The sequence below is a fragment of the Rutidosis leptorrhynchoides genome, chromosome 8 (genome assembly GCF_046630445.1).
Source record: "Rutidosis leptorrhynchoides isolate AG116_Rl617_1_P2 chromosome 8, CSIRO_AGI_Rlap_v1, whole genome shotgun sequence".
Classification (NCBI taxonomy): Eukaryota; Viridiplantae; Streptophyta; class Magnoliopsida; order Asterales; family Asteraceae; genus Rutidosis; species Rutidosis leptorrhynchoides.
In genome coordinates, this window is record NC_092340.1 from 188,596,415 (window position 1) to 188,610,802 (window position 14,388).

Genomic DNA, 14,388 nt, shown 5'->3' on the forward strand with positions numbered 1-14,388 from the left:
TAACGATCGGTTTAGCATTCCGGGCCTTCGGTACGACTAAACGGCACTTGAAACGAGCCACGAATACATGGAATTGCAAAACACGAGGCCGGGAGTACCCATGGGCCCCATTCGGCCGACCCCTCCCCCATTCCCCCTTATTTTTCTATTTTAAGCTTATTTGGTATTAGTGTAGTGTGTTAGGGCCCTAATTTAATTTACTAGTTAATAAAACACTGCTATAAACCTAAACCTAGCTAATCCAGTCGACACTTTTTCCCTCCTGGCCTCTCCTCTTGCGTCGATCATCATCACCATCACCATACCTTCAATCTTTATTTTTTTGATCAAACCTCAAGAACAAACGTTGCAATTCTCGATCTCCTCTACGCGTTGGTGTATTTAATTTGTTGATCAAAGGTATAATCACATGAACCCTAGCTTTAAAAATCCTGATTTCATAAAGTTTTATAGTTTATGTTGGTCAATTGCTCGATTCATCGCGTTTGTATGTATTGTTAGTCATTAATTCGATCGTATTGATTGTTTTGCATGAAAACCGAATTTGATTCTTGTGTGTACAGAAAATTGACTTTGTTAAATGTTAATTATTATGTTATAATCAGATTCCTTGCGAAAAACTATTGATTTTTGGCTTTGGATTCACTTGATTTCGTTTCCGGATGATCAAGTTATGTCCATTCGAATTAACGTTGTGTTTTTGTTGTGTAATCAGAAATCTGGGTTTGATAGACCACGAACTAGCATGTGAAACTTATAATACTGGAAATATAATTTAAAAACACTCAAGTTACACTAGGATATCATGTCGTTTTCTTATGTATAACCCGAGATATGCTTGATTTAGTGTAAAAGTGGATTTATTCAGCACTTGCATGAAAACAGCCTTGTATGATAAAATGTGTTAACTTCTGTGATCAAAGCTTTGCATATTTGAAAATTACACAAAAATTACTTCACCTTTCATGTAGATATCATAGGCTAATAGTATCTATATCTTCGGATAATCGCGTGCGAAGGTGACTAGCTAAACTAGAATCGAATATGTAAATTGCTCCATGTTTTATACTCTGTGGATTGTGTTTATTGAATGAGCATGTAAGCTTCTGGAATATAAATTTTTACATTATATGAGACTTATGGTTAGTTTATTGTAAACTCCGAATCTTTATGCATTGGGCACACTAGTGTCATACTTTGTGTGACTTCTGAATTGAGCTGAGAAACTGAACATTCAACTTGCATGAATAAACTGTACAAATTGGCTAAACAAAAATTTCTCAATTTTTGATATGTGTTAGTTTGACTTGTCCTTGAACTATGGCCACTGATCTTGTATCAATTTCATGTTCCTAACTCCGGTTATAGCCAAAACGAAATCAGTACGCGGTCAGAAACTGACTTGGCAAACTACAAATGTACCCCTTCTGATTCCCGACTTTTAATTATCGTATGAGACCCTGGATGGACTTTTTGGAATCTATTTTGAGTATACTTATGATCTGGAGTTTTCCATGTTTGCATGAATTTTGTACTATGAGATAATGCGCTAAGTATGCTACGTGTTCATGAACTTTGTGCACAACGAAAAACTGAAAATTGTGAAATTGACCATGTATGATCTAAAACGTGTTGTTTGACCTAGGTTTGACATATTGACCAACATTTGACATGAACCTACTGATGTTGACTTTAGTTGACCACATTGACCAAGTTTGACTTTTGGTTTGACTTCGGTTGACTTTGTTTGACTTGCATGAATTACTTGACTATATGTTGACTTTTACTTTGAAACGCGTCGAGTCGAGTAATGAGACAACTTATACTATGAAACCACACTTGTTTAAGATATATTTATTGACCAACCTAAATACGTATACTTAGGTTGCATTACTCAGCTGTAAACCGCACAAGTTTTGTCTTTTCAATCCGAGCTTTATTCAAAGGTGAGTCTACAGTCCCGCTTTTTACATGTTTTCAGGGATGAGAATACACGCTGTTTTATTTACATTCTCAAATGCTTTTGTATTGACACGAGTACTATATATGCATATTGAGTTTGTTCACAAAATCCTCTAGCTTGAATACTTTTAATACCATCGGTGTAAGTACAATTTAGATGGACGGATCCGTTAGGTTGACAACCTTACCCTACATTATTAACTGTGGTGCATTTACTTTGAACATTAGATACGCTCGAACAAGTGTATAACATTTTACGAGGTAAGGGCGGGTATAGTGGTTTCTATACTCGGGTCATTGCTAGTATTCAGGTGCTCAGATTATGCAAACGTTTTACAATTTGGAGTTGTACTTGTAAAATCTCGTGGTCAAGGAAACTAAACTATTTTTCTGATAACTGTTTTCAGTTACTATACAACGTTATGTAAAACTGGGAGTTACGAGCAAATGAGATAAAACATTCCGTTAAAGGGATTTTTGACGGGGTGTTACATTAGGGCCATACACACCCTAAAATAAACCAAGACATAAATTAATAAATTTACTCGCCATGTCGGAAATTGTAACTTAAAGAAATCAAACTAGACAACTTAAGTCAAAAATCTAGAGTTGTGATAAAATCACCTCCTTAGCCCTTACTTTACCAATTAGCTCAATAACACACTAAATAGGCTCCGAGATAGTAAAAAACCGAGCGAAGTGAGGTAGATATCGCAAAATAAAACATATATAAATGGAGCGATATCATTAATGATGTTGACCATAACTTGCAGGATGATTTCGTTGGAGATACTTTTGAGTCATCGTATGAGGAATCTCCTCTGTTTGATGATGGCAAGGAAGTTGGTGGCAACGCTACGGCTCCGGCGTGTTTTGGCCGGAATGTTCAACAGGAGGGGATAAATGTCGAAGATGAAGAGTCAGGATACAATAATGATTGTGCCAGGTTCAAGGAAAATATTAATGATGAAGGAGACAAAAGAAGTGAACCTGGGTTGGAAGCCATTATTGGTGAATGTTCCCCAAAAAATGGTAACGGTTGTGACAGTAATTGTGTTCCAACTCCCAATGTACATTATGATAGGGTTAATGAATCGGTTTATAAGGATGCTGAATTGGACCGAAATAATAACGATGTACTGGCCCAAGAAGAGGATAATTGCCTTGACCCAATTAGCCAATTAGGACTAGTGAACAAAATTTGGATAATCCACTAACACCTTTTTGCAGTCCTCCTTTATCTACTAAGGAGCTCAATCCACTGAGCCTGTTGCGTCATCTAAAAACCATGAACACATTGGACCTAGTGGTTTAAAGTATAAAACCAATTCGACTAGGGATAATTCACCAGTAATCGTGGGAGGCTGTTATGTGAAGGCAAAAAAGCTTACTGTTCGCGTTTCAAAAAGCATATAACCAAAGGGATCAACCAAAAAGGATTTTTATTTCTCTAAGCTTCCTAGATAGAAGACATCGTCTAGGATTACGATTGTGAAAACCGTTGCAAGGAAAGTACAAGCGAACAAAGGTCCTATTAAATCCACATGCTCTTCTTGTGCAAACAAACCAACAGTATCTCGGAAAGAATCGTCAAACAGCAGGCAAATTCCTTGTGCAAGTAAATCCTCTTTTTCTGTTTTTAAATGTGGTCTAAGGGAGTTTGGTGATCAATTAGTGTTCAGGTGGATGGAAAAGCCCACTCAGTAAGTTGTTTCCGTCCAAGTTCTGTTTCGTTAGTTTATTTTTTCATTATGAAATTCCTTTCACTTAATATTAGGGGGTTCGGGGTTGGAAAAGATAGTAAACATGGGTGGTTAAAAAGTATATGTCGAGTTGAAAAACCAAATTTTGTCGTTCTTCAAGAGACTAAATTGCACACTGTCGATTTACAGCCGGTTCATGTTTTATGGGGTAACCAAAATTATAATTTTATTCCAAAAGAGATGGTCGGAAAATCCGGGGGTCAATTGATAATTTGGGATACAACTGCCTTTGATGTTACTAATTCATTCATATCCGATTTTTCCATTGGTATTCAAGGTGTTTGGAAAAGTTTCGGAATGGAGTTTAATGTGGTTAACGTGTATGGACCTCATGAAGATCAAAATAAACATAAGTTTTGGGATCAGTTACAAAATAAAATCTTAATTAATACCACTAAAGCTTGGGTGGTTTGTGGGGTTTCAATGAGGTTAGATGCGAAGAAGAAAGATTTAATTGTCAATTTATTGAAAGTCGAGCGAAGATATTCAATGATTTCATCGAAAAATCCAAGTTAATTGATATTCCTCAAGGCAGTAGATTGTTTACTCGAGTAAGTGATGACGGACTCAAATTTAGCAAGTTGGATCGTTTTCTAATAAATGAAAATTTTCACAATTTATGGAGTTGTCTTTCGGTGGTGTCGCTTGATCGTGATAATTTGGATCATTGTCCTATTATTTTGAAAGATGATGATAGGAATTTTGGTCCAAAACCTTTAGAGGTCTACGATGAATGGATTAATATTGATGGGGTTGATCAGGTCATTAAAGAGGTATGGGATGAAGATGTTGGTGGTGGTACTCGGAAGGATTGTCGATTAAGATATAAATTGAAAATAACACAAATTGCATTAAGGTCAAAAAGTTCTCAAAAGTTTGGTGATTCAGAGGGGAAAATTGAATTGTTCAAATTCGTGGCTAACATTCTTGAAATTATAGTCGAAAAGGGTCTTATTAGTGAAGAAAGGAAGCAATGGCTAAAGGCTAGAAAAGAATGGGTTCAAAGAGAAAAGATCAAAGTGAGCATGTTAAGACAAAAAGTCCGTGTTCGATGGATTTTTGAAGGAGATGGGAACACTAGGTACTTTCATTCGTTGATTAAAAGGGGGGTATAACATGAATAATATAGAGGATTGACCATCAACGGGATTTGGTGTGAAAATCCACTTGATAATAAGGAGGCGGCTTACAATCATTTTAAGAGTCGTTTTGAGGATCATACGGTTTCAAGGCCTAGCCTTATGGATCTTAGTTATCCTAATTTGTCAATTGATGAGGCCAACAGTTTAGAAGCACCTATTAGTGAGGTGGAAATTGTTGAAGCCATTCATGATTGTGGGAGTTCGAAAGCCCCCGGACCGGATGAGTTTAATTTGAGATTTTTCAAAAACTTTTGGGATATCATTAAAGTTGATGTAATCAATGCAATCACTTGGTTTTGGGAAAATGGTGAAATTTTAAAAGGGTGTAATGCTTCGTTTGTTACCTTAATACCTAAGAAAAACTACCCCATTACTCTTAGTGACTATTGTCTGACTAGTCTCATTGGAGGCTTTTATAAAATTGCAGCTACGGTTCTTTCCAATAGACTAAGAAAGGTGATTCCAAGACTTGTAGGTTCAGAATAAAGTGCCTATTTGAAAGATCGTTACTTCTTAGATGGTGTACTTGTTGCTAATGAATCCATTGACTTTTTGAAAAAATCACAAGAAAAAAGGTATTATCTTTAAGGTTGACTTTGAGAAGGCGTTTGATACATTGAATTGGAATTTTCTAATGGAAGTAATGGCCAGTATGGGATTTGGTGATTGTTGGGGGATAATATGGGTTAACATGGGATTATGCTTAATGACTATACTAATATTAACCCATAACAATAAGTGTTTTTAATGATACGCATAATGATCCATCTCAAAACGACACTAACAAAGTAGCGCCCGACTAGGATCTTAACCGGCACGGTCCATCTCGGAAGAAGGGCTCCTTCCCGACATCATCCGGCATCAGGAGATTACTTGTGGGCATATCATGAAAGGGACCATGCCGGACGAACGGCTAGTCGGGAACATCATATAAAAACCCAGCCCGGACGGCATGCAAGTTACCGACGTCATGTGGCCAGTCATGGTGATTAGCACCATGAAGAAACACTTGGAGTAAATAGAAAGCAAAACCTGCCCGGCTGAACTAAGTGCTCCGTGACATCTTAGCTGGGACCAACATGCTGTCAGTACCGCCACTACTTCCCGGTTCACTATTCCAACCCGGTATAAAGATACCTTCCCAGGACAAGCACGCTGTCCCGGAGAGAGTGCACTGTCCCGGAATAGATACTTCATCCCGGAATGAGTACTCGATCCTGGAATAAAAACATAAGCAGGTTGCACGCCACGTCAGCCCACGAATCTAGGAAAGTTTGTTAGGATCTGCTCGATTATTCCCATGAAAGGGACAGGTGCCATGTCACCCCTCGGGATGGGCAAAGTTTGTTACAACCATGAAAGGGACATGTGCCACGTCACCATTCCCTCATAACATCTATAAATACACGAACAAGATCATTTATTCAATAACACTGGATGCATTAATGTTACTCTGCCCAAATTAATTACGGTAGCATTTCTCCAGTCGTTAACACAATTCCGATCAATACTCCGATCGTTATCGGAGCTAATCCCCACTTTAAGGTATTAACTTATTCGATTCCGATCGAATAAGGTTAATCTAATCGATTGTTTTACGCCCTTGGAATCCAGATTTCAAATCAGGGTTTGCAAAAATATTGGAGTTAAAATATTCGACCAGCTCTTTTTCCCAAATTAAGCACTCAAACCCGAAATCTATTAACCAGACGATTTTGGTTTGATCAAATGGTGCTATCTAAAGGTATGAAATTAATCACTACTCCCTCTAATGAGCTGGAACACAAAGAAACAAGCACAAACAACACTGACGACACTGATGTGCACATGATTCACTCATGTGTCGTGGGACAACGACGAAAATTAGGGGTGTTAGATGAATGGAAGCACGAACCAATCGTCTTCCCCTTGTTGTTCAATATTAACCCATTTTTAGACCCTGTTATCATACGACACATATATCCAATTGTCAAATTGGACGAATATACACCAACACAGGTGCAGGAGCAGAGGTCATGTTTGAACACCGTTTTTTGCAATTGCCAGAGAGCATTCGCTGGCAAAAAATACTGCAACATCACCATTGGCAGGATTCAACAGTGCTGCAACCTGGCCAGTAGGCTCCATCACGCTGGAAGTTGTACTAGGTAAATTACCTTTTCAAAGCACCACGGACATAGAATTCTCTATCGTCAAAACCGATTCCCGGTACAACGTCATCCTTGGGTGTAATGCCACGCAAAAATCCGGAACAATCACGTCCACAGTGCATGGTATGCTAAAATTTCCAACCCCAGCCGGCATAGCAACCATCTAGACACAAGAGATGGAGCCGGTTGAGTGCTTGCAAATATTTACGGGCGCAGATCATATCACAGTGCAAGATGACGGCTATGTGTCACCAAATCCTAAATACCCGGAGCAAAGGATCTAGATCGGAATGACTTTGAGCGATAACACAAAGGATACACTTTGTAAACTCCTAGCGGCAAACATCGATGTCTTTGCTTGGGAGCCATTCGAAATGATAGGAGTCCCTCACGAGATAGCACAACTCCGGCTAAACGGGAACCCAAACATTACGCCGGTTGTCCAAAAGAAAAGAGCAATGGCGTTAGAACAAAGTGAATTTCTGGATAACGAGGAACAACGTCTGGTCGATGCCGGTATAATGAAGAAGGTACAATATCATACATGGGTAGCAAATCCAGTGATGGTAAAAAAGGCATAGGAATCTTGGCGCTTGTGTGTCGATTACAAGGACATCAAAAAAGTATGCCCAAAAGATAATTACCCTCTGTCGGAGATCGACTGGAAGGTCGAGTCCCTCTCGGGTTTTCAGTATCTGAGCTTCCTGGATGCATACAGGGGTTACCAACAAATCCCAATGGCTAAGTTCGACGAAGAAAACACTGCATTCTTCATGTAACGACCCTACTTTTTCCGTTATCCTTTTCCGTTATTTATCTAACGACCGTTAACTGTTATTCATGCCACGTCATTTCTATGACCTATATTATTATTTTTGTAATAATATACATATATATATATTAATTATTATGTGTTATGTGAATATTTGTATTCATATTTTAACTTATACGTTTCTACGTGTCGCGGATTTCTATCCGGCGAATCTTTTCGGTTTTCAAACCAACGGTCAAGTTTTTGGGATTTTTAAGTCCTAATTATTTTAAATATGATATTTTAATGTCATATGTTTATATATAGTATTTTTATATATTTTTCGTCGCGTATTTGTTATCTCTCCGAATTTTCAATCGCGTAGTCGTGTTTTCGTGATTCGGGCTTCGATCGGGCATTCGGGCCACAAGGAATTTATCATTTAACAAAATTGGGCCAAGGGAGCCCAATCCCTTGTTGATTTCGGCCAAAGCCTCCCATGGGGCATGGGAGGGTCATTTTGTCATTTTCATGTTTAAGTAATACTTAAACTTTCCTAACACACTACTTATCATTTTAAACCTAAAAATTATTTTGTAAATCCTCTCCTCCTCTCCCTCTTTGAGCCGTCGCATACACCATCACCATCATCAACATCCTTCACCAATTTCTTGCTTGGATCATTTGATTGTTCATACAAAAGTGTTCCTCTCGTTCTTCTCTACACGTTGATATCTCTTGATTCTTGATTAGGGTATAAACCCTAACCCTAGCTTTTCAATTTTTCTAATATTTTACTGATTTTGCATGTTATATTGATGGTATGATGATTATATGTTATTGTATTGTTGATAGTATGCGTAGAAATGCTCGTTAATTCATGTTTTCGGTTTGATTGTTTTGGGACAGCAGCTTATTTGCTCATTTCTGTAAACTTAACTTTTATAAAAGTAAAATTAAAGTATTTATATGAGTTCCTCTCATCAAGACATTAATTTTAGACTTCGGATTCATGTTATTTCGATTCCCGGAGCTCTAGATATGATTAAAATGGCGTTTAATTGAAATTGAAATGTAAGAACGAATTGGTACAGGTGTGGTCCGACTTTGTGACCACTTTTGGAGTCTTTAGGGTATACTAGTGTGTTAGGATTGATGATTGGATGAACTTTCATGTTCAGGTCATCGAAATCCGAGCCACGGATCACCCGGTATGACTAAAACATGTTTTAGAACGGATTAAAGCTCCAAGTTGATTAATGGCTGTAGGTAACGACTTGGTGGATGTTCTTGGGGTGTTCTTGAGCACACTAATGTGTCGGGTGGGTTGGTTAGGCAAAGATATATATAAGACTCGCCGAAAACTGATTCCCGGGGCTCAAGTTATGACCCGGTGAACTTTTAATTTAAAACTTATGGTTATTAAATAAGACTTATGATATAAATAATGAATTTCATTATTAATAAATTACTTATGATATAAAAAGTAATTATTCTAATTTAAGACTTATGATATATATATTTATTATATCATTTATTAACTAATTATGATTTAATTAAACTTCTAATTAAACTTATGATTAATAATACTTTTATTATAATGAAGAATACTTATGGTAAGTATTAAGCTTATATTATGAGATTATTACAATAAGACTTATAATAAGGATTAATTAATTATTTAATTATTATAAGGCTTAGTTATTATTTAATTATAATTTAATTATTAAATACTTATGGTTTGATAATTACAATTAGAAACTTATGATATGATTAATAATTCATTATTAATTAATAATACTTATGACATTATTAAAATTTATTATTAATTAACAATACTTATATTATGATTAATATTTAATTACTTAATTAAATACTTATGTTATATTAATTATATCATTTAAACTTATGTTAACTTTAATAATTCATTTTAATTTAATTAAACTTATGATATGACATAATTATACATATTTGACTTTAATTAACATTATAACTTATATTATTATTATAACTTATACTTTTAAAATTAATGTTGACTATGTTTGACCAAGGTTGACTTTTGAGTTGATTTTCGGTTGACTTTGACTTTCAGTTGACTTTTGTTGACTTTCTAATTAAGGAAACTTTCCTAACTTAATAACTTTCTAAAAATAGAAACTTTCTAAATATGGAAACTTTCTAAATTTGGAAACTTTCCAAAAATAGAAACTTTCCTAAAATAAAAACTTTCCTAAAATAGAAACTTTCCAAAAATGGAACCTGCTAAAAATAGAAACTTTCTAAAAATAGAAAGTGTGTATCTGTACGCTGTTCTGATCAAACCGATGCATGTTGAGTGTTGTTCTATATCTACTTGCAACAAGTACTATAGCTATCATACTAAGACTTGACCTAAGTTAGTTATTTATATCGACCTGCTTTATTTATAGGTCGGCGTTGTGATCATTCCTGATCACTTTACTTCGTTTGCTGTTCGCATATTTGTGTGGTTACTTCATTTGCTTTAAGGTGAGTTATAGTCCATTTTTCTATTTTAAATCTTTTGGGATGAGAATACATGCAATTTATTTTATATTTTGGACACAAGTGGAAGTTGGTTCAAATTATTCATTGTGAGTCGAACAAAAATATTCTCTAATCTGGTAATTGTAATCACTGGTTTCTACTGGTGAATGCGAATCCTATGGATAGATCTATCGGGTTTGACAACCCCATTTCGAGTTAGTCGCGCTAGCAATTTATAATCGAAATGTTTAGTACTTCGTATTTAGTTGAAGATACACTTGTTCGGTGTATATTATTTATTGTGTTTGGTAAGGGTAAATAAATGGTTAAGTGGTTACCAGGTGGCTCACGAAAAATGGAATAATGTTTTTATATGTTTTCTAGCATATAATTTAGTGGTCCAAAAAGGAGTTTTTATGTTTTCATACATAATTTTTTTTATGGTTTAAATTAAATATTGTTTGCAATATTAAACCTATAATTCACTCAAAATTTTTGTTGACAGTTACTCGCATGTTCTATTCTCAGGTTCATGATTGATTGCTTCCGCTGTGCTTAGAGAGTCTGCATATTTATGATGGCAGCTTTTGTTAAACATTAACTTGCATTCTATTTTGATACATTAAATAGTGGATGTTGTTGACTTGTTTTGTTCAACTTTTTGCTAAGTAATAATGTATGGTTTTTCTAAACTTACACATTTTGGTAGGTTTCCTTTATAGGAAATCATTTTTAAATAAAGAATTCAAGGTTATTTATCAAATTCATATAGAGTTATGATCAAACTGTGGGATCAAGATAACGATGGTCGTCAATTGTACTTTGACGCGTCGTCTCAGTTGGTATCAGAGCCTTGGTTGTAGGGAATTAGGCTGCATTGATGTCGTTACCTGAGTCAATAGGGTGCATTAGTGAGTCTAGTCTACAGCCCGACCTATAATATATTATTATATGTGATTATTTATATCGTATTGGTATGTATAATGTTATCATACATACATCTCTATTATGTTCTGAATCCGGGAGGAACTCCCAATCTGATTTAAACGTATTCGCTGACTCATGCGAATTTATCCTTATAAGAACACCTCGAGTAGTGAAACCAAGGGATGTCATTCTCGACTTCTAAAATTCTTGACATTTCTATGTCATCTATTATGGTTATGTATATAACGTTTGAGTTATATTACGTGAGATATCATTCTTGACTTCTGAATTCTCGGCATTTCAATGTCAGCTATTATGTTTAGGTATATAACATTCTTATTATATTACGTGCCTTTGTACCATTGTGCCTATGTGCTTTGGTTTTTGAACCGAAAAATGTCATTCTTGACTTTTAGAGATTTTTGGTACTTCGAAGACATTTCTATGTCATCGTTAATCCTATTCGTTACTTATGATGTTTTTTCTCTTATGCTATCCTTAGCACATTGTTTAAGAATTTGTTTTAGAGAAATTGTGTGGAAATCCGAGGTTGATCGCGTGTCCTGACCTCATGTAGTGCTATTGGAATGGAATATGAATTAGTGAAATATAATGGCGTCAGGCCAACGTGATTATATTACGTTAATTCATAAAGAAGTCCCAATATTGTGATATGAGGAATAGAAAGCGAGTCAAAGAAAATTTTTACACTGCTCATTCAAAAGTTCCGATGTATTACATGGATAGGGAAAATATTCATTATCTTATTTGTTGATATACGAGAAGCTTGTTTTAACCAGATTATCTATCTCATGCTCTATCCTTCATAACTCTCTTGTTAGCAACAGCTTCGATCGGGAACAGTTTTGGCCCAAGGACTTATGTCCTGATAATAGTCAAAACAACATTTAACTCATTGGTTTTCATGACCTCGTAACATTTGTTGGTCAAATTTCGCACGACGATTCAAGTCCTTTACTCGATCTTCCACGATCTTACTTCAACTTGTAACCTCTAAAATACAGATACTCTGTTATCATCGGGAGTTTTACACATTTATTTAATTGCGCGGTTCTCACGGGATTATGGGCGAATAGAAGTAATGAAATATTTTGTCATGTATACAATTTATAGAATCATATATGTACGTATGGATTCAAATGAATAAATTTACCCTTACCTATTTTGGCTAGTATATACTAAATCATACCTTTAAAATTATTTTAAAACCACTCATTTATTGAGCTGTTTGACTAAGTCAATTTGCTTTATATAAAATGGTACACGTTGTACATGCTTCTAAATTTACTAAGAACTTCGTTCCGTTTATGTTGTCACATCAAACGTTTAAAGCTTTTCAAAACTCCTTTGATTGATTTTATCAAATTTTCACATTACTCTACAGAGTGTTTGGATCACAGTTCTTCTCATCCTCCGTTTAAGGATGAAACTTACCATTAAGTTCATTGATAGAAACTCTTACACTACTTTGGATGCCGGTTTTATAAAATTTGTTGGGAAGTCTTGGCACTCATAAAATTTTCCCTCTTATGATTGGACATGGCCGAAATGCGGACCGATAAATCAATTTTATGGGGTACACTCGGTGTTCACCCTACTGTAGAAAAGGTGTTAGGTGGGTTTCTACTCCAACTGTTGTTATAGTGGGTATCATGAATATATATTACACTAGACCGTTTGAGGAGTTTCTACTCTCAATATTCGCTGCCAACCGCAACACCCTCGTAAAAATCAATCCTAGGATTCAATACTTTGAGGTGACGAAATTATTTTTGGATATTCATCTCACTTGGAGTTGGCCGTTCCTTATAACCCATGATTCGCGTTCTTTTCATCCGCACATAAATTTAAGAATATGGATGAATCCTAGATTTTCTCGCTCATTGTACAAGGAATTTCACTCTCGTTGAAATATCACACCTTTCGTACGTCTTCCTTTCGGAAATGTAATGAAAATTTACTTTGAAGTCCATGATCCTCGTTATCTCCTTTGAGAGAATTTTCATATATATATCTATGTCACCAATGTGACTACTTCTTATATTTATTCCTTTATTGTTGCAACTATATTTCATTCGTCCCAGTTCATCCCCTTGAGGAGCTCTTGTTTTGTTCGTTAAGAAGAAAGGTGGTTCATTTCGATTGTGCATTGATTATCGCGAGTTGAACAAGCTTACGATTAAGAACCGTTACCCCCTTCCGAATTGATGATCTGTTCGATCAACTTCAAGGTTCGTCCGTTTATTCTAAGATTGATTTTTGTTCCGGTTATCACCAACTGCGGGCTAAAGAAACTGATATTCCAAAAACTATTTTTCGTACCCGTTATGGTCACTGTGAACTTCTTGTTATGCCATCCGGATTGACTAACGCACCTGCTATGTTCATGGACCTAATGAACTGTGTGCGTAGCCTATATCTGGATAAATTCGTTATCGTTTTCATCGATGATATCCTTATCTATTCCAAGTAGTGATCAAGAGCACGAAGATAAGTACTTAATTTGTTAAGAAAAGAAGAGCTGAATGCTGAATTTTTTCTAAATGTGTGTTCTGGTTGAAAGAAGTTTAATTCCTTGGGCACGTTGTTAGTAAACAGGGAATTCAAGTTGATCCTGCTAAGATTGAGGCAATTGGGAAGTGGGAAATTTTTGAAAACTCCTACTCAGATTCGTTAGTTCCTAGGTTTGGCAGGCTATTATAGAAGGTTCATTCAAGATTTTTCACGAGCAGCGAAACCTCTGACTGCTTTAACGCATAAGGGGAAGAAGTACGAGTGGAAGAGTGAACAAGAGTCTGCTTTCCAAACTCTGAAGAAGAAGTTAACTTCTGCACCGATATTATCACTACCTGAAGGTAATGATGATATTATTATCTATTGTGATGCTTCGTGTCAAGACTTTGGTTGTGTTTTGATGCAGCGAAAGAAAGCCATTGATTACGCGTCACGTCAATTGAAGATCCATGAACAGAATTATACAATCCATGATTTAGAGTTGGGAGCTGTTGTGTTTGCGCTTAAGATTTGCAGACATTATCTATATGGGGTCAAAGGTACAGTGTACACTGATCACAAAAGTCTTCAACATATCTTTGATCAAAGACAGTGGAATATGAGGTAGCGAATATGGGTTGAATTGTTGAACGATTATGATTGTGAACTCCTTT

At 35.8% G+C, this 14,388-nt stretch overlaps 1 protein-coding gene across 1 annotated transcript; it reads left to right on the plus strand.

Moving 5' to 3' along the window:
- The first annotated feature begins 3,713 nt into the window (after positions 1 to 3,713).
- Positions 3,714 to 5,353, plus strand: LOC139863970 (uncharacterized). The gene is made up of 3 exons (XM_071852565.1): positions 3,714 to 4,153; positions 4,351 to 4,806; positions 4,855 to 5,353. Exons 1-3 carry the CDS (start codon positions 3,714 to 3,716, stop codon positions 5,351 to 5,353), a joined length of 1,395 nt encoding a protein of 464 aa, XP_071708666.1.
- The last annotated feature ends 9,035 nt before the right edge of the window (positions 5,354 to 14,388 follow it).

Coding starts and splice junctions, on each gene's coding strand:
- LOC139863970 (XM_071852565.1), top strand. CDS start 3,714: ATGAAATTCCTTTCACTTAATATTAGGGGGTTCGGGGTTGGAAAAGAT. Junction 4,154..4,350: donor GTTTGTGGGGTTTCAATGAG/GTTAGATGCGAA, acceptor CAATTTATGGAG/TTGTCTTTCGGTGGTGTCGC. Junction 4,807..4,854: donor GAAGGAGATGGGAACACTAG/GTACTTTCATTC, acceptor TGAATAATATAG/AGGATTGACCATCAACGGGA.